We start from the raw sequence: 24,051 nt of genomic DNA on the forward strand, positions 1-24,051 counted from the left end.
ATACAGAGGGAGCACTGCCTGTATACAGAGGGAGCACTGCCTGTATACAGAGGGAGCACTGCCTGTATACAGAGGGAGCACTGCCTGTATACAGAGGGAGCACTGCCTGTATACAGAGGGAACACTACCTGTATATACAGAGGGAGCACTGCCTGTATACAGATGGAGCACTGCCTGTATACAGAGGGAGCACTGCCTGTATATACAGATGGAGCACTGCCTGTATACAGAGGGAGCACTGCCTGTATACAGAGGGAGCACTGCCTGTATACAGAGGGAGCACTGCCTGTATACAGAGGGAACACTACCTGTATATACAGAGGGAGCACTGCCTGTATACAGATGGAGCACTGCCTGTATACAGAGGGAGCACTGCCTGTATATACAGAGGGAGCACTGCCTGTATACAGAGGGAGCACTGCCTGTATATACAGAGGGAGCACTGCCTGTATACAGAGGGAGCACTGCCTGTATATACAGAGGGAGCAGTGCCTGTATACAGAGGGAGCACTGCCTGTATACAGAGGGAGCACTGCCTGTATATACAGAGGGAGCACTGCCTGTATACAGAGGGAGCACTGCCTGTATACAGAGGGAGCACTGCCTGTATACAGAGGGAGCACTGCCTGTATACAGAGGGAGCACTGCCTGTATATACAGCACAGGAGAGATATCAGGCAGTAGGCGGCTCCCTGTAATCTGCCGGTGTCCACAGCCGGAACCTGCTGCTGCCCCGGGCTGCTCTCCAGTAGGAACCTGAGCTGATCGTCCGGTAACTGATGGTGGTCTTCCCTCAGGTATGCTGGGCTGTGTGTGAGGGTATAGCTAGAGATGTAATTCCCTATTGTTTCTGGTCTCTTCCATTATTACCTGTGTAACTATAGAAGTGTGTGTGTGTGTGTGTGTGTGTGTGTGTGTGTGTGTGTGTGTGTGTGTGTGTGTGTCGTTTATGTATGTATTGCATGTCACGTATGTGTAGCTTTTATCCATTGTGTATCTATATATTTTAGATTTTACTGTATTACTTGCTCATTTGTTATGGTTACTTATTATTCTATTTATTTTCTCAATCCTACAAGATTGCAAGGTGCTGTATGTGGCACTATATATAAGTAAAGATGATCAGTTATGTTAGTAGTAGTTTTATTGTGTTGTTGCATCTATTGTGTGGACATTTATTTGCATTTTCATGTATATGTATGTATATGTATATGTGTATGTATGTATGTATGTATCAATTGTGTGTATGTATCTGTATCTGTACATTTGTATTTTATTTAAATACATACAAATGTTTTTCACATGTGTAAATATATAAAATGGGCGTATTTCATGTGTGTACATGTATGTGTATATGTATGTATGTATAAATTGTGTGTACATGTATGTGTATATGTATGTATGTATGTATGTATGTACATATTATGTGTACATGTATGTGTAGATGTAAGTATGTATATATATATATATATTGTGTGTACATGTATGTGTAGAAGTATGTATATATTGTGTGTACATGTATGTGTAGAAGTATGTATATATTGTGTGTACATGTATGTGTACATGTATGTATATATTGTGTGTACATGTATGTGTATAAGTATGTATATATTGTGTGTACATGTATGTATATATTGTGTGTACATGTATGGATATATTGTGTGTACATGTATGTATGTATGTATGTATATATTGTGTGTACATGTATGTGTAGATGTATATATATTGTGTGTACATGTATGTATATATTGTGTGTACATGTATGTGTATATGTATGTATATATTGTGTGTATATGTATGTGTATATGTATGTATGTATATATTGTGTGTACATGTATGTATATATTGTGTGTACATGTATGTGTATATGTATGTATATATTGTGTGTACATGTATGTTTGTAAAATTGAAAAAAGTTCAGCAGCACTAGAAAAACATATATGTGCGGGTGCACGTCTCACCAAACCGGACCCAGGTTCTCTTTGGACATGTATGTTTGTATATATTGTGTGTACATGTATGTATATATTGTGTGTACATGTATGTGTATATGTATGTCTGTATATATTGTGTGTACATGTATGTGTATATGTATGTCTGTATATATTGTGTATACATGTATGTGTATATGTATGTCTGTATAAAATGTGGGTACATAATTTAGATCATTACATGTATGCATTGTGCTTACTATATGTTGTTATTATTATTATTATTATTATTATTATTATTATTATTATTATTATTATACTTGCGTATTGATTATATCCTATATTGAATATCATAGCCCAGAATTTTATCATATAAACAGATCCTTATTGATTATATAAATAACAGCCAGATCCCTTTCTAGATCTCCAGACTCTACTACCACCTCACCCCAATTATAGTCACCACTCCAAGTGAGGGGTAATATATATATAATTTTATTTATTTTTTTTACATATTTTAATTGTTTTGCTTCCCATAGTAAGATGTTTAAGTGTCCCTGTAGTTATAACTTTTAAAATCTAAATCAACAAGGGAGGGCTCCTTTGTTTTGAATACAGCCGTGGGTACAGCACGTGACCAGTGGCCGGACAGTATAATCCAGTCCAGTGTTTAACACCTGCAATATTTATTCTCCTGCAGTTCTTTATGCTGCTATTGGTTGACTGCAGGTAGGTGTAATGACATGTGTACGTCCATGTAGTGTCCTGTACGGACAGGAATAGGGACATATATTGGTAGTCAGAGTCCTCAGAATAGATCTGCAGACATACCCCCACCTGAGTAGCAGGTTAGTCTCTACGAGTTTCCCTTACTAGTTGCGGGATCATCATGGGACATAAATAGCATGATATAAATAACATGAGACAGGAATTTAATAAATTGTATATAGATGATAAAGCTGAGACAGTCCTGAATCATAAAACCACTAGGTAGGATGACTTGGTGTAACAGGTCAATGTAGATGGGGGCTGCTAAGTGGACTGGGGGGACATGACGTTATTGTACAAGAAAATGGTGATGTGTGGATGTCGAGTACTTTCCCACCAGCACTCTCTTACATCCAGAGATGAATGCATTTGTAGTCCTCTTGGAAATTTCCAATGTCGTGTATATGAAACAACTGTATAGGATTTCAGAACTCCACACCTCCACCCCTTTAGAAGGAACTGGTCTGGCAGACACAGCCGCTATACTATTTCTTAAAGTGACATAGGTTAAGGAGAACATCGGGGATTCCATTGGTGGACTCGTCTTTGGGATTTTAAGGGTTTTCCAGGAGACAATCCAGCAGGAGGTGAGTGACAGGAGTCCTTGGTGGTAGCGGACAATATCGCAGCCCTTACGTCAGGTCGTCTAGGTTGTGGTCATTTTATAGGATCTCTGAATGGTGCCACTATCAGTATACTGTACCAAGTGTATTATGGAGGTACAGTAGCCATCTTGACTTGTCCGTGCAGCAGGTTGGACTACATTATCCGCTATATCCGCCTTCAGGGCATAATACCATGTGACAGAGAGGGGTAAGGTAGTGACCTTTGTGACTTTTACCACAAGCCATTACTGGAATTAGCGGTGGTAGGTTGGTTGTGACTGACATCTGGGATCTAAGTCATCTCTGATCTCAGCCATGCACAGCATATAGTCAGTGCGCCAACATACCACCCACGTGTAATACTGGGGGCCCACAGAAGCCATTGGTGATCCCTCAGTCGTGTATATTAAGATGGGGCTAGGTCCAATCACTGATACAATGTACTGTATATTTAGTATTGACTCTCTAGGTTCCCTGTCAACCATTGTGTTGCCCTCACTGCTTCGCTATATGTTAACAAGTGCTCAGTATACGGCATGTAAATGAGGGTGACCGCCGTGACCCTTGAGGACCTTTGAAGGTGACCGCCTTGAGCCTTGAGGACCTTAGAAGGTGACCGCCTTGAGCCTTGAGGACCTTAGAAGGTGACCACCATGAGCCTTGAGGACCTTAGAAGGTGACCGCCTTGAGCCTTGAGGACCTTAGAAGGTGACAACCATGAGCCTTGAGGACCTTAGAAGGTGACCAGCATTGAGCCTTGAGGACCTTAGAAGGTGACCACCATGAGCCTTGAGGACCTTAGAAGGTGACCGCCATGAGCCTTGAGGACCTTAGAAGGTGACCACCATGAGCCTTGAGGATCTTAGAAGGTTACCAGCATTGAGCCTTGAGGACCTTAGAAGGTGACCGCCATGAGCCTTGAGGACCTTAGAAGGTGACCGCCATGAGCCTTGAGGACCTTAGAAGGTGACCAGCATTGAGCCTTGAGGACCTTAGAAGGTGACCGCCATGAGCCTTGAGGACCTTAGAAGGTGCCAGTGCTTTTCTGTCTATCTAGCATTACTTGCACATTCTTCAAGAAAATTACCTATGGGGTAAAAAACAAGCAAAAATGGAGTTGTGGGATATGTATGACTGCGGGAAGACAAGAATCCCCACACGTCTCCTTACAGTGATGGATTACAGATCATTGCTAATGACAGAGCTTCTTCCACCAGGGGCACATTAAGTACATAACAGTAAGCTACTACATACGAAAGACCCTACTGCCACCCATGCCAGTTCTATACCAGCTTGTCACTTGCTGTCTATTAAATGAAATTAGGCCATCAGGACTATACCATGGTATATGTTGGTATACTTTTCTGACAGGTTGCCAATATCTACTGCCAACAGGTCCTTAGAATGTGGTAGGAACCTAGCCTAACTTAGATATAGCAGATGTTACATGACTGAGGTGGTCATTGGGTAGAACTCTTTGTGATACCCTCCCTGCCTTACTGGAAAGGAGGGGGAAAGGCTGAAGCACTATGAGGGGTAGTAGCAGACCTGGGGCACAGGAATCATTGTATATGAAAACAGAAGCACGGAGAACATTTCGAGAGGAATGGCAGAGCCTAGTGTATTATAACCTATAGAACAGTACAAGCAGCCCAGAGTAGACGCGGCTCGCTTAGAATGAATGGAGCCGTGTCATACAGGGGAGGGAATTCCCTCCCACTGGGGGCGGGCCGGCCGACCTCCAGTGCTTCAGCACTGGCCGGTACCGCTGGATCGAACGGTGCTGTGCTCAGGAACCGGGCGGCGGTCCGAAAAACGGACCGTGGCACCGGCTTCCCCGGGCCGTCTCCGATCGATCCGTGGGGTCAGGTTAAAGTGGATGTACCGGGTGGTACATCCTCTTTAAGCAAACCAACATTGTTTTAACAGGTTTTCTATTCTAAAAAAACAGTCACTTCTAGTGTGGTGGGATAGTCGGGTTTTAGTTTTGTCCTGTGGAAAACCTTCCAGATTTACAGGGGGCGTGCGCCACAAAACAGACACAATTGACAGCATAACGGCTTCGAATTAAGGCATCGTTATTAAATGAGGCCTGATATGTCTAACTGTGAATTAGTGGATACTAGACTCTTCAGAGATAGTTTTATAATCTTTTCCATACTAATGAGCTCATCTTCTGGGGCCTACACATCTACGGACGTGTTGGAAAGATCAGGCTGTGATATATCACCATTATCTAAATAAAACAGGTCGCCTATCACACCTGATTGTCATCCCATTGATTACAAACTGCTAAATTTAAAGTGTCAATGTTGTTTTTCAAAACCTTTGACTTCTCACAGAGACATCAAAAAATAAAGTGCAACAGCAACCTACAGGTGCAAGTGCTTACCGTACATACTCTCCTTAGCATACACATGATAAAACCCTGCTTTATAGATATTAAAAAATTAGGCTCTAAGCTAACCATTTGATCAAACATAGTGTACTATATCATCACGTTACAGAGTCAACCATGTCACCCTGTTAAGATGTCCTCAGAGACATGGTCCTACTCTAGTCCTGCCCAGGAGAGGCCATTGCTAGAGTGAGAATGCTAGAATATTGACCATGTCTCTGAGGACACCTTAACGTGGTGACATGGTACACTCTGTTTGATCAGATGGTTTGCTAAGATCCTCATTTTTAAATATCTACAGAGTAGGATTTTATTGTGTTTACGCTGGAGGGAGTATGTACAGTAAGCACTTGCACCTGTAAGTTGCTGTTTCCATTTTTATTTTTTTGTCTGTACTTAAGCCACATGCAGTGTGCAACCTACAGTGTGAACAAAGGCATTGGAGTGTTGCCAATTTTTGCTTTTTTTATGTCATAGAGACATGTCAAAAGTTTTAATCGGTCTGGGTCTGAGTGTTCAGACCCCTAACAATCAGGAGATAGAGCCGGGAGAAGACCACGCTAAGCGCGATCCTCTCTCCGCTCTGTGTCATGTGATCAGTCGGGTCTGAACACTCAGACCCGGACCAATCAAAACTTTTTACATGTCTCTGTGACAAGTCAAAAGTTTTGTGAAACGACAGTTACCCTTTACTTGTTTACATTTGCTACTCACAGAGATTGAATCATTTCCCTCAGAAATTCTGATGTTGTTTTGGGTAAAGTGCAGGCAGAAATATATAAATAAAAAAATTCTGAAGGGTTCACAAGCTTCCACATAATGTAAGGATTTCATTTTGAGCCATATTGTCCCTGGTGACCGGAATGAGCTGAATTTTAGCAGTTCCTTATCTGGAGGAGGTTATTGCCTCTAAACCTCCTGCACATTGTGTAAATGTTATGACAACATAACATTCGCTACCTCGGTTTGTGGGAAACGTTCAGTAAATGGTCGTATTCTCTTATCTTATAGTTTTGTCAACAAATTGTGAGACTTGTGTTTTTACGGTTTATGGCGGTGGCAAGTTTTCTATGCAGCCCGACAGCTTCCAGTCCCTTTAAATCCCTCTAGAAAGTGAAGAATAATGGATTTGTACAGGACACATGGAGTCTAAGTGCAATAATATAATGTTTTACGAGTGGAGGATCGACAGAATTCTGAGAATTCGCTGTTACCTGGGGGATGTCATAAGAACCATTGTGAAATTACTGATGCCAATAAAGTGGAGTCTCAGGTGAAATGCAGTGAAGGAGAGGCTCCCACCATCTTAAGAGCCCGTTATTTGTAAAGTGTTCTCTACACCACCCATAGCTTCTGCTTGCCCCATTATCTATTAAAGGAGGGGTCCTCCACCATGAGAGACCACCAGATACACATGGAAACCAGTCTGTTTCCATTTACGTCAGTATTTGCCATTTGCTGTATGCAAAACGTTTGTAGATAACCCCCTTAGGGTAGATACACACACACCGTATTGCAGCGGATTATCTGCTGTGAATCCGCAGCGGATCCGCAGCTGATTTGATCTAAATAACTGAACACAACATCAAATCTGCTGCGGATCTGCTGCGGATCTGCTGCGGATCTGCTGCAGATCTCCTGCAGTGAGTGGAGGCACCCTTAAAGGGTTGCTCCGGTGAAAAAAAAATTGTTTTCAAATCAACTGGTGTCAGGAAGTTATACAGATTTGCAAATTACTTATATTTAAAAAGTCTTCCAGTACATATCAGCTTCTGTATGTCCTGCATGAAGTGGTGTATTCTTACTAGTGTGACACAGTGCTCTCTGCTGCCAACTATCCAGAGCAGGAAGGGTTTTCTATGGAGATTTGCTACGGCTCTGGACAGTTCCTGACATAGGTGACATAGGACAGAGGTGGCAGCAGAGAGCACTGTGTCAGACTGGAGAGAATACACCACTTCCTGCAGAACATGAAGCAGCTGATAACTTTTTTTTTTAAGTTTTTTCCTTTTTACAGAATAGAGTCATGACACATCCAAATCAGGATCCAGAACAGGACTATGTTCACACTATGTAAGAGACCGGCCGTCCGTGACCCGGCATGGACACAGAACGGCCGGTCTCTGCAAAGATCATCCTGGCCGGTACTGAAGTACCGGCCGGATGATCTATATGGCCGTAGTGTTCTGATGCAGGCGCATCAGCGCGTGCCCGCATTAGAACTCCTCATAGGACACAATGAAGCAAGCGGCCGGAGCCGCTAACTTCATTGTGTGAACTGAGAGGGTTTCCTACGGCCACTGTTCACCGAATTGCGGCCGCAGAAAACTGACATGTCAGTTCTTTGTGGCGTTGCACGGGATCCCGGGCGGAGTGTATACAATGTGTATATGCTCCGGCCGGGATCCCATAGAACAATAGGTATTGTTCCACAACATGCAAAGTACGGCTGTTGTTGCCGATGGCCGTACTTTTAGGTAGTGTGAACATAGCCCAAATCTGACATTCTAATTCCTCTTAGGAGATTAACTCATCTCTAGTATTGTGCCCCATCACAATATTTTCCAGCCGCCTGGATTTTACAGACTATGGGATTATTAAATAAATCAATAAAATCTATTGGGATTGAGTGGAAGGGCATCAGTCGGGATTTATTTTTCTAATCACTGTTGGGCCCTTTGGTGGGCCATTGGGCAGGTACAATAGCAGAAGTCAGGCCAGGACCATTACAATTCACCATTATGTTCCCATATATCCGCTTCCTTCTTAACAGTCATCCAGTGCTGGATGCTTTCCATCAATGCTGGGATCCATATTTGCTTTTCTATGTGTATTTAGTTGACTTGTGTTTGGTTTATTTGTATTATTATATAACCTCATACCTCCACTCACTATTGGGGGGAAAAAAAAGTAAAATGTTTGAACAACAGCACTTCAGCGTTTCTTATGCGGGCACTCACATAGTAAGGTACACACCTCGAGGACTGTGTCACTGAGAATTTAGGACCATGCTCCTCTGCATTTATTTAGATATACTTGACCTATAATAATTACATTGGCTTCAAAACAAGAACATATCTGACAAAGAGAATTGTAACCACAAAAGTTAAACATTTTGAATGTGAGATGAAGGTAATGGGACCCCCATGAGTGCTGAGAACAAATTGGGCTGTATGCTGGATTCATGAACAGTTGACTACACATGGCCACTAAGACAAGACAGTAGGTGATTCGATAGCTGTTAAGTAGCCCCTCCTGGTGGGCTGAATAAACAGCTGGATAAAGCCTAGAAGCCAGGTAGCCAATGAGAAATTTTTTAGCCAGCACCCAACTTTTTGGATTGCTTCTCTACAGAACTGTTATGGGGGTTCTTGGTACTTGGCTACTAAAGACTATAGTCATGTCTCCTGCTATTGTATCCATCCATGGTGTTGTTGATGGTCCTATTTGGTGAACACCATCAAGAGCAGGGCTAAGCTGGCACCAGAGGGTACATGATGGAATCCAACCTGGCCGATCCCTATTTCTTCAGACGTCCATCACTACAGGAACATCTATGGGTAGTTATAGTCAATAACAATAGGTCATATTCACCTTTGAAGAGTACCAAAGACCACTTGTCAAGAGTACATGACAGGAGTACTTGTCCCTCTTTGTTCGAGCAGCCGGGTCGGTCAACGCTTAGACCCTCACTTATCAAAAATTCCAAGAGGAGTCCTGCTCTAGAAATTCCTTTTCTACTTTTCCACCTTGTACATTATCTCTGCCCATCAGGGTCAATAATCGAAAGGCTTCAAGAAATATCCGAGATGAGGACTATTGTCATAGCCTTTTAGGTCCATTTTAATAGAAAAGTCTCTCATCCTATGATTGGACCACCGTCAACCAGATGGGAACTCTGGAGAGCCTGACAACACATGTTCAATTTTTCTACAGCACTCCCACAGGAAAAAGGAAGTATTACACCTTTCCCATTGGCATCAATGAGTTGTCGGTGAAATGTACAAACTTATCCAGAGAGACAGAGACACTCTTTGTGGCCTCTTTCTAATTGGTGGAGGACTATAAGAAAGAATCTCAAACATTACACTGTAATATAGTATGATAATGATAATGAATACAAAAGTAAATCCTCTTGTCTCGATTTGGACATAGGCGTCATTGTGTTTAGGAAGAATTCAGATATGTATCAGTTTACAAATATCTCACAGTATTATTCATTGTCTATGGAGAAGACCTGGCATCTATATAGAACCATATTGCTTAGTACTTTTTACTCCCGACACTTCTAAGCAGCACACAAGACGGTATGCCCATCCTTTCAACTTGTCTGGTTAGTTATCCAGCCAATTTGCCCCACCTACTTTAAGGAGAGCACCACCCACTTGTTCTCTTAATGTTTCTGTGCTAAAAATAACTTTCCTTGGGAGCGTGTATGTTTTTCCTGGAACATAGACTGAAAGTCACGGCTTGTGATTCAATTCGCACATTCGACTGGGAGACACAACTGCGTGGGACAGGTAACTCCAACCTCAGATAATATCGAAATATTCACATTTCTTACGAATTAAGAGCAAATATTGGATACAATGCATGTAGTAAACTCTTTATACACCGTACCAAAAATTACAAACAGTCCACCTAAAGCCAGTGTAAGGACAAAAATAGGAGCCGAGATTTTTGGATGACTGCCATGCGCCTGCCGTGTTTCAAACTTTGCGCCCAATAGGACAGAAATTTGGAGACTTTGCAATAGTAAATCCCCCATTGTTTGAGATTGTTGGAAGTCCCCATGTCTTCCACCATCCGTGACTCTCCCGTATAATCCAGTCAATGTGAATGTTTTATGTTCCAAAATGTCTTAGTTCTATGCTGACCCACTTGGTAACACAGTGACAATCCAAAAATATATTGGGTGTACTCATTTTCATGAATTTCCTTACTCGGGACAATACATGGGAGATCTATGAGATTCCTTGAAGAGCGGGAAAGCCTCCTGTATAATTCAGAGTCTGTTGAGCGGTAATTTCCACCTATCTATGGCATTATGCCACTAAAATTACCAGTAGCATAGTATAGGCTGCCAGCACCCAGGGCAAAGCAAGTGTGGCAAGGGTATAATACTATAAGGAGAACATAAGGAGTTGGATTTAATACTCTTTGGGGACACAGACTGGCCTAACTACTAAATGAGGGGACCTAATGCTATATTGCAGCACAGAAGTTGCCTAATACTATATGGAGGCACAGAGGTGGGCCTAACTACTATATGAAGGCAGAGAGGGAGCAATACAGATGGGGTGAAGAGCCAAAAGATGGTTGTCCAGCATATTCTGTGTAAATGAGCCGTAACCGAATGTGAAGTAGTCTTCATGATGGGCCAGCTGGATGGAGAAGAAAAAGGAAAAGTGAAGTACACTGATCAGAGAAAACATCACTTGCGATTTACTCAGACAAGACACCCCACTGTGAGCCACTGGATGTAACTGCACTGTAATTACTTACGGTATGAGTTCTGCAGAACCAGTGTATAGCTGGTATCTACGTTTATACGGTCGCTATAGGGCGTAAATATTCGTCTTACTATAGTCATTTGTTTTCAGTAGCAGTGTGGTGGTGTTAGTCATGGGGGTGGTAATATGTGGTCATTATATGGTGGTATTTTTTGTTCCCTGGAAACTGGCACTACTAGTTTTATTGGTCTTTGTATACTGGATTCGGTCAGTAACAGTATGGTGGTAACGGTAGCGGTCATGACATGGCAGTGGTAAAATCTTCTGTGAACATGTCCTAATATTGTTGCAGTGAAATGTGGAGACTGTAGGGCGGGCAACAGAGACATAACGACCTGCCTCAGGGGGCTCATCCTTGCAATGCACTGGGCCTCCTGAGCTGTCATCATTCTACCATAGGAGATGACTACCTACCATGGAGGACACTATGTACTGGGGGTAGGATACTAGGTAGATGCCTATTTTGGGGAACATTATCTACAGGAGGGATGCCAGGAGAGATGCCTACCATGGGAGATGCCAGGGAGATGCCTACAATCGGGACATTAGAGGAGATGCCTTCCATGGGGGACACTACTGGGAGGATACCAGGGGAGACTTAACATATGCTATCTACTGGGCGAAGGGCTAACATACAGGGGAATTAACTACAGGGGTATATGGGGAAGGAGGGGGACCTAATTAAAAGTTTGCAAGGGGGCCCAGCTTTTTCTAGTTACACCCCTGACTGCCACCAAGGATTATTTCCTCTAGTAGCCCCCGACACTGCTTGACGTTTGACTATTGCCGACTTAATCTCTACTAAATGTACAGTAGTAAGCAGGGATGCATGAAGGAGTGGACAGGCAGACATTGGACTGTAGAATCAGACAACACAGGGCTTGTTTGTAGTCTGTTACCATGGATACATAGGAGCTGTAGACAAGAAACAATAGAAGGTTTTTAATGAGATTTTTGAAGAGCTTCTTAATTTTTTTCTATTCTAGGTGCAATGGAGCAATAATAACAATGTTTGCAAAGGTGGTCAGGACCTTTAGGCTACATGTTAATTTTTGGCCCGTTTTTTTGGCCTCACATGTTTTCCTTTGCTCATAGATCAACCAAGTGTTTATTGTCTGAGACTGTCAGTATGCGCTGGCAGCTGATGAAATAATGTAATTGCAGCATAGCTGGTACATTGTGAAATGATGACGCAATTGACAATACATGGATCTGGTTCCTGTCTGACAAGTCCCGGGAGGCTGAACCCTTTTAAGCAATTCTTATATGGCTGATATGGTTTTTAGTCGAAATTGTTTCAGTATCTGGATCAAGCACATGTATTGTGGCTAATACAAGCTCAGAGTTGTTTAGAGCCATAATACTGTACCTAATAGGAATCTATGGTGCCACCTGTATACAGACTGACTACACCTTTTAAAGGGGTAGTTTACTAGAAAAAAAAAATTCTTTTAAATCAACTGGTCCCAGCAAGTGCCAGAGATTTGTAATTTACTTCAAATTGTGTTGGGCTTCAGCTTTGTGTTTAGTCCCATGGAAAACACATTGAATATGTCAAATAGCTATACATGTCAGGGAATGTTGTTGTTGCAATTCTGATTGTGCCAATCAATTCCTGAGACAGTTCTGGTCTTCTTTGATATGTTACATGACCACCTTCTTATGGAATCCAATATGGCGGCTTTCAAGATGGCGGCCATGATCTGGATATAGTCTAAAAGATAGCTTCCTCATACATTGCTTACTAGTTATTTTCCCTTTCATTTCTGAAATATAAAGGGGGTCCTGAGACTTTTGACCCCATGCTGTATAATAGAAAGATTTGCAGCTTTTTCCATGTTATTGACCCGTTCCTGGTTTCGGCAAAAAATTTTTTACCAAAATGATGGCCAAACACAAACAAAATACTATGTAGGTACAGGTAGGTTACTAGTTACTTAGGTTCTTTTGCTATATTTTTGCCATCTTATTACCCTAATCCTACAATGGCTTCACATGCTAAGATGAACTAAGTCAAGCTACAACTTTATGAATTGGCAGTAATGTACATTGACATTTAATGTATTGACAATTTCATTGTTTCGACTTCAGGTCAAGATGAAGAAAGTTAAACGCTATTTCACGAGGGCCCTCCATCGGATACAGAAGGGTCCAGGTTACACCTATAAAGAGCTACTGGTCTGGTTCTGTAATAACACCAACACTCATGGCCCAAAGCGAATTATCTCAGAGGGACCCAAAAAGCGGGTCATGTGGTTCATCCTGACCTTAGTCTTCGCAGGCCTCGTCTTCTGGCAGTGGGGTCTTGTCATACAGACGTATCTTTCCTATGGAGTTAGTGTTTCTCTGTCCATAGGCTTCAACACTATGGTGTTCCCCGCTGTGACCATCTGCAATGCCAATCCTTACAAGTGAGTAGGAAGAGTCATCTATTTGACTACGTTTTCTTAATTTGTTTCGAGTTTATCTACCTGACTGTATGTCTTGTCTCATTTCAGATACTCGCGCGTTAAGCCGCTCCTGCGTAATCTGGATGAGCTGGTTGTCACAGCTTTGGACCGTATCCAGTTCTCCAGCCAAAGGGACGTTCGTGCATCAAATCCAACAAACACCAGCCAAAATGTGACCCTTGACCCCAGTGTGTGGAATCACATACCTCTAGTTGTTATCGACGAAAATGACCCCGAGAATCCATTGGTCTATAACATCTTTAATAGCAGCACAGATTATACCCGGCTTAATCCCACCAAAGGCAACCAAACATCCTACGCCGAGAGATATAAGGTGGCCATTCAGCTGGTACGTGGCTGCTATCCAACAGGGTGAATACTGCATTGGGCTACCTGTAGTCACTGTTACAGTATGGGCTTAATATCTTAGCAATATGTATTGTTATCTCTATGACAGCTTTTCCCTACAATGTGTCAGGTGTACATTATTTACTCAGTTGGCAATGGCACGTGTCATGTGACAGCTAAGCCCCACCCACATTAGGAAATATTTAGCGCATACCTGTCATTAGAAAAAAAAATTTAAATGTCACAAAGACCGATCAGGAGAACAAGCCAGGAGAAAGCCGCATGCAGCATGTTCTCTCCTGGCTCAGTGTCACATGACCTGGACAGCTGCATAATCCAAGTCTATGGAGCCGTCCAGCTTACACAGACACAGAGCGGGTAGCGTAGTCCTTTCCCCGCTGGTTCTCCTGATCGTTTGCTATTTAGATTGCAGATCAAATGATCTAGTGACAGGTACGCTTTAAAGTAAAACAAACATGTGCCACAAAAAGCTGCATTTAGAGTCCAGTGGGTGGTCCTAATCTGTGACAGCCAACTCCGCCCACTGGACCCCTAAGCACAGAAAGAGGAGGGATTTCAATCAATATGCTATAAGATATACCAAATCTTTTTCAAAAAAGCTATAGGAATAATATTCATTCAACTCCTCTTGGTCTATAACATGATAATAAAGACAGGTCCCCTTTAAGAACGGCAATGGTAATCAAGGTGCCCGGAGATCTCATTGGGCTCATTAATCTTAATCAAATTTCGTTTTAACCCGTCCCTTTCCACAGCAGGGAAGACTGTTGGGTAGGTACACTATAGACAGGCAACTCTACAAAAGTCCCTTAGACCTTCAGATAATAAAATGGATATGCTGTACCAGACACAATGGTGTAAACATGAGGGGCAGGGGGTGACCTCGCCTTGTGAAGCTGTTTGGGACTATAAATCAGTAAATGGTTCCACATGGCGGAAGACGATGAGAGATTATAAAACGTTTCTGATATAATTGTGCTTGTAAACCTTTGATGTCTCTGCACCAAATAAGCAAGTGTCTATTTCTGCGTGACCAGATTGGAGGGAGTAAGGGTATACAGAAGCAACAGATATAAAGGGTCCCTATTCAGGTTGGGTCTTATTCACACCCCTGTCTTGGGACAGAAGGGACTAGGGTGTGTTGTGCAAAACTACAATTCCCATCATGCCTGGACAGCCAAAGCTTTAGCTTTGGCTGTCCAGGCATGATGGGAATTGTAGTTTTCCAACAGCCGGAGGGCCAAAGTTCTCCATCCCTGATGTAGAAGATAGTCAGGCTACACGTGACGCCATTGTCAGGCACTTATCTGAGGAGCGTAATCCTTGTAAAACCTCGGCTGCATAATTTTAAAAAAAAGTCGGTAAACAAATCATTGGAACATAGAGCATCAAGATACAATGCATTCATTCTGCATCAGTCACCGTCAGGTTCTATCCAGATATTATAATGCCAGTTACTTTTATACAGAGTTACTGTCACGCATTGAGATGAATGCATTTTATCGTCATATCTCATGTACAGTGCCAGAAATATAACAATAGCAATCGAATACCACCAATATCCCAGAGGGGGGAGGAGGGGGAGTCATTGGGTGGTCATTCCCCTGTTGTTTAGTTGTGGCTAAATTACAACCCCCAGCATGATATACCCGCTGAGAGTTGTAATATTAACAGCTAGAGGGCCACAGGTTCAACTCGAAAATATCTCCATGGCTCAGTATATAAGCTATTTATAAATCGTTGTCATGAAGTTTATCAAAAGTAAAGTTTCCCTTTAAGTGCCACCATGAAACCTGCCAGTTCTGAACTTTTTTAAAGGGGTACTCCAGAGAAAAATGTTGTGTCAGAAAGTTATATAGATATGTAAATTACTTTAAAAAAATATGTTGTCTTCCAATACTTATCAGCTGCTGTATGTCCTGCAGGAAGTGGTGTATTCTTTCCAGTCTGACACAGTGCTCTCTGCTGCCACCTCTGTCCATGTCAGGAACCGTCCAGAGCAGAAGATGTTTTCTATGGGGATTTGCTACTGTGCTAGACAGTTCCTGACATGGACTGAGGTGGCAGCAGAGAGCACTGTTTCAGACTGAAAAGAATACACCACTTGCTGAAGGACATATAGCAGCTGATAAGTACCGGAAAACTGAAGATTTTCCAAATAGAAGTAATTTATAAATTTATATACCTGCCTGACACTAGTTGATTTGAGAAAAAAAAAACATAAAGCCTCCCATTTCTAAATTCTCTTAAAGAGTTGAACTGTTCAGTGACTCTGTCTAATACTACAGTTCAGTCTCATTTAGTTGCATTACCCAACTCATGGGGATCAGACATTAACAAGGACTCCACCCACAGACCCTTCTCTTACTTCTAAAGATGAGCTATTTTGCATATTTTTCCCAGAGAGCATTGCCCTAAGCACACGATCTCCTCAAGGAAAATGATTACCTTTCATAAACTATGTAATATCTCATTTTTTCGACAGTGCACCAACAATGGGACGCAATGTGAATACCGGAACTTTACCAGTGGTATTCAGGCCTTAAAGGAATGGTATCTTCTGCAGTTTTCTAGCATTTTCTCGAAAATACCAATAGAAGAAAAGATTGAAATGGGCTACAAGGCAGAAGACATGATTCTGACCTGCATGTTCGGAGAGGAGGCCTGCAGTTACAGGTACCGGGGGGAATGGACTCAATACAAATATATATCCTTGTGTTACCTATTGTATTGTGGTACAGCTTGTAGTATACTATTGGCGGGAGAACACAATTGTGTAGGCTTCAGAGCTATAATTTACTTACTCATTGGCCCAGTGAGGAGAGGGGGGGCATGAATCTTAGCTATTTCCCTATTCCAATCCCATCAGTTGTTTTACCATATACACCCAGAAAGTAACAGCAGCCTTCTTTCCTGCAGAAATTTCACCCATATTTACGACCAGGACTATGGGAACTGCTACATCTTCAACTGGGGCCAAGATGGTCAGGAGCTATTATCCTCTGTAAACCCGGGAGCAGACTTTGGTAGGTGTGTGCGTCTTCATCTAGTGATACCACAAAAATGCAGAAACTTTTTGAACTTTTTTCAGATTCTAAATATGGCATGGATGGAAAATTCAAAAGATTAAGAATTAAAGGTGTATTTCACTATCATACATTTATCCCCTATCGACAGGATAGGGAATAACATGCTGATCCTAGTGGTCAGACACTCACTGATCCACAGAACAGGGGGAAAATTGCACATTGGAACACACTGCTCATGCACATCCATTACTATACTCATTCTCTATAGGGCTTCTGGGGTGCAATTTCTCTCCATTTTCCAAATTATAGGTGGTTCAAGTGGTTGGACCCCCACTGATCCTGTGTTCATTGGTAAAAAAAAAATAGCAAATGGTGTAAGCAGGTTGCTATCAGTTGCTTTACCATGGCAAAGCTCGGTGTTAAAATACATTTACTTGTCTCATCTGTGCTGCAGATCCTATTGGTGAGGTGCAGATCTGAAGAACCATGGCCAGGAAGCCATGCTGCACTAGGCCTGACTGGAAGCACATTAGGATTCTGGTTTGTAGCCATGGGGTCCTTGCCCAACTTCTCCCCACAAGATGAACTTCTCCTTTCTTCTCTTGTCCTGCACTCAGATTAGGACTAGGTTAGGATAGTGTTCTGAATCAGATTCATAACAGGAGTTGACTTTGCCCCAGGTTGTCCTGGACTACTTTCCTCTCACATGGAAGGAAACTAACACGGAACTCAGCAGAGAGGCTGCTCTTAGTGTTGCCGATTTGTTCAGGTTCTCCAATGTTCTCCGAACCCAATCGTTCAGCATTTGACTCCCACTGGCTGGAGAAGTTGAATGCCGCCCTAGGGAGTCCTGGAAATCATGGATACAGGCATAGGCAACCTGAACAGTTTGGGAAGTTTGCTCAACACTAGCTGCTTTCTAACAAATAACTAAACTTCCTCTTACTAGTGAGGCTAAAGCACAGCAAGCTCCTTGCTCCCTTCTGAAAGGTTCCTCATTGTGTGGGTAGGTTACCCACTATAGTTCTCTTAGCCTTGTCTAGTATATAAATAACATAACAGTATAAACCATTAGAAAAAATCTAGATTGTAATCTCTAATCAAGATTTATCATCAATAAGTTGTAATGGGTTGTTTTTGGCTCAGTTATAGACCCTATTGGATCTAGAGTGATTGGCTCCAAAGTCACCTCAGATGGGGTTGCCTTCTGCTAGACCTCGAGGTCCATTGTAGTATCGGCTTTCAGCTCTTTATCAACGTGGGTCAAAGGGATAATATTTCTCCTTAAGGAGAGCTCGTCATAAAGATGTGTGGAGACTTACAGACCATTCCTGCTCCATTGAGAATTCTGGGAACAAAGGATATGCAAAATATCTCTCACACTTCTTGATCAAAGAGATGTCCCTTCAAGTCAAGTCTTGCTTAATCTAGAAGTCTTAGAACATTGACTGGGGATATTATGCCAAGCCAAACAATCTCTCCAAAAGGAAAGGTTTCCCATCTGCAGACAGCTGTTTCAGGGTTGTTGCCCCTCATCAGTGCAGAGCAGGGAGTTGGACGGCCAGTGAGAGGTCTATTGACGTGGGTCAAAGGAATACTAACTCATATTAAGGAGAGTTTGTCATAAAGACGTATAGAGGCTTACAGACCATTGCTGCTCCATTGAGAATTCTGGTAAGAAAGGATATGCAAGGATATGTTTCCCAACAACCAGTAGGGAAGGAGGAGAAAGAAGCCCCTAGCCTGGATAAAGACCTACCTAGGCCTACGCTACCCAAGATTGAATAGAATCATGATCCTTATCGGTGGCATCTTCATAGATGTTGATTGAAACCCTATACAGTGATTTACTGGTTGGAACACTCTTTCAGTACTGTGTATTAGTTGTATACTTGGCGAGGTAGTTGAGGACAACGGGAGTTGCGGCCACAACTTGACCAGACTGGGTAGATCACAGTACTGCCATAGCACCGTGTGTCAGTTTTGTATTATACGATCTACTTCTTGTCATCAGAGTCCCAGAGAGCAAATAGAGAGTAATAGTAGATGTGTGTTTCCTATTGTTAGGTACAGGCCGTCCATGTCATCTATGGGGATTATAAATTGAGCTCTGTAGCTAATGATGGAGTTTGGGGACATCAAGTTCTTAGAAAGGATATGATAAATATTAAGCAACATCACAAAGAGTCTTGACTTCTCCTATAATTGTGTGTATACAGCTCCCATGCAGGCTTATGTGTATCAGTAGTTACCGACACACCTTGGTTCTGCAATCTACCTCATCTACCCCTATTGTAAGTAGCTTACCAAGAAGACGGGACAGATAGAGAGTGGAATAAAACATTATCTAAGGATCAGACATAGCCTTTAAAGAGGCACTCCCGTATTTTATATTGTTCATCATGCAGGTAGTCAGCCAATATAACATTCACCTAGTATTGTCTCATGTAGTTGTTCATTACTATATGAAAATTCCCGGAATCCTTTCCTTCAGTAGAGTTCTTTTGTCTGAGGAATCTCCTGCCATGTTCACTTCACTTGGGCATTGAGATCATCAGGATCCCCTGCTGGCAGCTCCATTGACGTCAATGACGTCCGATATGTGCTTGATGGGAGACAAGTCTGGAGACACTGCAGGCTATAGAAGTATGTTTAGGCCGCACAGGCTGCTTACCATAGCATGAGCAACATGTGGCCTGGTGTTATGGTGTTAAAAAACAACTCCTGGGCCGTAGCATTGGTTCAATGCACCACCAAGCTGTTTATGTACCTAAAATAAAGACTAGAAGGGCCCAGCTACAGTATATTATGCCCCATACCATATTCCCAGGAGTGGGACTGGTGTGACATTCCCTCGTGAAGACCTCTTCATGGTGTTGTCCATGTGGTCTTCAGACCAGGGGCGTAACTACCAGGGGGCCCAGTAGCCCACTGCTGCAATACACTGGGCCCCCTGAGCTGTCAAAATTTGCTAAATTTACATGGATTGTGTAGACACTGTTCAGCAGCCTAGGCTTGGTATGTCACATCCAATTTCACTTGCAGTACAAAACTGATCACTATCGGGAAGATTTATCAAACTGGTGTAAAGAAGAACTGTCCCAATTGCCCCTAGCAACCAATCAGATTCCACTTTTCATTCCTCACAGATTCTTTGGAAAATGAAAGGTGGAATCTGATTGGTTGCTAGGGGCAACTGAACCAGTTTCACTTTACACCAGTTTGATAAATCTCCCAATATGTGCCATTCTTCTAAGATCCAACCATGGAGAAGATTTACTTCTGCATCCCTGCTGTCCTTCCAGTTCCTTGTTGGCCTCCCAACCACTAGGATACACAATGCCGAGCAGTGCTACTTCCTCAGTTTGCTTCTTTCTTGGCGACTTCTTGGTGTTGCAATTTCGGTGCTGTGGAATCTTTCAGATATGTCATGTGTGTCTTGGGACACATTTGTTATTTTATTTATGTTTAGTAAAATTGTGGTATTTGTATTGACATGCAGCTCGGAACATGGGCGTCAGCAATGAAGAATTCCGGAAAAACCATGCGCTGTGGGCAGACATAATTATAAGTCATTAATTTGTACTAGAGATAATCTTACATACAAGGTAGCAGTAGTCTGGTTATGGGTGGGGGGAAATATTGGTAAAGGTTTTCCCCCAAACACTTGGCTTTCTGTAGCTTTCTTACAGCAGCTTAATACTATTGACCCTAGTAGGATGGTCCATGTATGATAAGTACAAATCAGGATGATCCAAATACTATTTTAAATACCGCCATGTAGCTGCCATACCACAAGTTGAGAGCTTGCCGAACTGTGCTGAACCTGAACTCTAGGTACTTGACTCCTGTTGGCTGGAGAAGTTGGATGCTGCCCTAGGGAATCCGGAAAAACAGCCATAGGCTGTATTCATGTTTTTCTGGCAGTCCTAGGTCGGCATCCAACTTCTTCAGCCACTGGAAGTCAAATGCCAAGCGTTCTGTTTTCGGTACAGTTCGACAAGACCATAGACTGATAACTGGCCTGGTCTGCTTACATGGGCTTGGTAGGTATGTGAACATCTTAGTCACAAGAACATACTTGCCAACAGAACCAGCAGAAGAGGAGACCTCTAAGACTCCTGGAGTCTCCTGAGTCTCATATCTTCATCTTTCCTTCTGTATTTATTTATGTCGTATTATATCATATCTCTATCTATTCAGGGAGGTTTGGGGTCTGTATCTATTTATGGAGGTCTTGCCTGGGGTCTGTATGTGTTAAAGTAAAAGTTCGGCCAAAAGTATTTTTTAATGTTATTACCTTTGGAAAGTTACACAAATTCCTAATGTAGATTAATTATCGGAAATGCACATATAGGGCTATTTCCCTTAATTTAGTAGATCATGGAGACTTCAAATTCTCTCAAAAACCGTGAGGTCACGAATTAGGTGTAATTCCAATGGAGTGTCCATTAGGGGGCGCACTATATGTAGTAGTCTATGGACTGTATTGAAGTATATGAAGTATGTAATGTAATGTAAAAACTACACTTTATTAATGGACTATGTGTATAGAATAATTTGGGGAGCAAGGACACTTACTCTTCAAATGGATGGCACCGAGCAGGGAGGTAGAGAGGTGCCAGTGCATCCAACTACCTCCTCCCTCCCTCCCTGCTTGGTGCAGTGAGACAGATAGACACTACTACTCCTCCCATCATCTGACCATAGTATGATGAGAGCTGCTTGGGTTGACATCCAGGTTCGAGTCGGCAGGACGCGGGGCGGCAGTGATCTGTGGCGGCAGTGATGTGCGGCGGGTGTGTGGTCGCTGTTTCTGATATTGGCTGAGGGGGGGCTTGGTGCTGGGGATCTCTCTGGTACTACTCCTCCCATCATCTGCTCATGCTATGAGCAGATGATGGGAAGAGTAATAGTGTTTATCTGTCCCACTGCACCAAGCAGGGAGGGAGGGAAGAGGTAGTTAGATGCACCGGCACCTCTCTCCCTCCCTGCTCGGTGCCCTCCATTTAGGGAGCAAGTGTCCTTGCTCCCCAAATTTTTCCATACACATAGTGCATTAATAAAGTTTAGTTTTTACATTACATTACATACTCCATATACTTCAATACAGTCCATAGGCTTTTTCATATACTGCATCCCCTGCTGGACACTCCATTGAAATTATACCTGATTCGTGACATCACTGTTTTTGAGAGAATTTGAAGTGATTTACTTAATTAAGGGAAATAGCCCTATATGTGAATTTCTCATAATTAATGTACATTAGGAATTTGTCTAACTTTCCATAAGTAATAATTAAAAAAAAACATTTGGCCAGAGTTGTCCTTTAAGGGAGGTCTGGATTGGCTTAGTCTTTATGTCTGTATTTATTTAATGTGTATTATATCACATGTGTATCTATTCAGGGAGGTCTGGTCTGGGGTCTGTATTCAGGGAGGTCTGGTCTGGGGTCTGTATGTGTTTAGGGAGGTCTGCTCTGGGCTTAGTCTTTATGTCTGGAATGGGCTCTGTATTTATTTAGGGTGCATTATATCACATCTTTATGTATTTAGGGAGATCTGGTCTAGGGGAGATATCTATTTAAATGGGTTATACAGGCTTACAAAAACATGACCACTTTCTTCCAAAAACTGCGCCACTTATGTCCTTACGCTTTTGCAGCTCAGTTCCATTTAAATAAATTCAGCTGGATTCTAATATCACACACAAGGGGGGGGGGGGTGACATTTTTGCTAAAAAAAAAAAAAAAAAAGTTGCTGTGTTGGTTTTAATCCTTAAAAAAAGTAGGTCAGGTCTTGGGTGTGTACTTATTTAGGTAGGTCTGGTCTGGAGTCTGTATCTGTTTAAATGAAAGAATGTCCAGCACCACTTGAAGCTACTGATGCATTATGGGAGGGTTCACCCTTAGACATAGCTACGGGTGTATAAAATTTTGTGTTCTTACCAACCTTGTAGACTCTAAAAGCTCAGCAGATTCCAGCTAAAAGTTTCTAATGTCTTCAAATACAATATGGAAATAGAATATGTGACCTGAAGAGAGTCCAGAAATAGTTGTCAATAAAGTAAGGTCTTATCTGGCCTGGGATCCTGTATTCAGTGCCCAGAATAGATCAATGTTCTGACTGTGTATAAACAGCTTCTCCTGTGTCGCCTTAGTTCTCTTACTCCGCCTGTAGGGTTCTGATATGATAAGAATACTGCTGGCCCCTCTTCCCTCCTCTCTGAAGGAGATTAATAGAACAGATTAAAGAACGTCCAGAAAATAACATTGTGATACTGTGAGCAAATAATAGTGCCCTACAGTATCAGAACAATAGTGCCATACACTATCCTAATAATAGTATCATACACTATCCTAATAATAGTACCATACAGTGTCCTAATAATAGTGCCATACAGTATCCTAATAACAGTGCCATACACTATCCTAATAATAGTGTCATACACTATTCCAATAATAGTGCCATACAATATCCTAATAATAGTACCAAACACTATCCTAATCATTGTGCCATACACTATCCTAATAATAGTACCATACACTATCCTAATTATAATGCCATACACTATCCTAATAATAGTGCCATACAGTATCCTAATAATTGTGCCATACACTATCCTAATAATAGGGCCATACACTATCCTAATAATAGTATCATACACTATCCTAATAATAGTACCATACAGTGTCCTAATAATAGGGCCATACAGTATCCTAATAATAGTACCAAACACTATCCTAATAATAGGGCCATACAGTATCCTAATAATAGTACCATACACTATCCTAATTATAATGCCATACACTATCCTAATTATAATGCCATACACTATCCTAATAATAGTGGTATACAGTGTCCTAATAACAATTCCTTACAGTATCCTAATAATAGTGATATACAGTGTGTATATATATATATATATATATATATATATATATATATATACAACTTAATAATAATGTCATAGGGTTTACTAAAATAGT

General features: G+C 42.0%; 1 protein-coding gene across 2 annotated transcripts in view; it reads left to right on the top strand.

Annotated features, from left to right (window-relative positions):
* Positions 1-689: 689 nt before the first annotated feature.
* The window catches only part of SCNN1B (sodium channel epithelial 1 subunit beta), a 38,155-nt gene continuing 14,793 nt past the window's right edge, over positions 690-24,051 (top strand). Inside the window, exons 1-5 of one of the 2 annotated variants that reach the window (XM_069984146.1) lie at positions 690-797; positions 13,307-13,626; positions 13,714-14,014; positions 16,520-16,710; positions 16,954-17,060. In XM_069984146.1, the coding sequence (XP_069840247.1) occupies positions 780-797; positions 13,307-13,626; positions 13,714-14,014; positions 16,520-16,710; positions 16,954-17,060 (937 nt within the window). In that variant the 5' untranslated portion in view covers positions 690-779. Of the gene's footprint in view, positions 798-10,164; positions 10,223-13,306; positions 13,627-13,713; positions 14,015-16,519; positions 16,711-16,953; positions 17,061-24,051 lie in introns of those variants that run through there. The other variant, XM_069984147.1, reaches the window with a different exon arrangement.

This window comes from Dendropsophus ebraccatus, chromosome 9, assembly GCF_027789765.1.
Source record: "Dendropsophus ebraccatus isolate aDenEbr1 chromosome 9, aDenEbr1.pat, whole genome shotgun sequence".
NCBI lineage: Eukaryota > Metazoa > Chordata > Amphibia > Anura > Hylidae > Dendropsophus > Dendropsophus ebraccatus.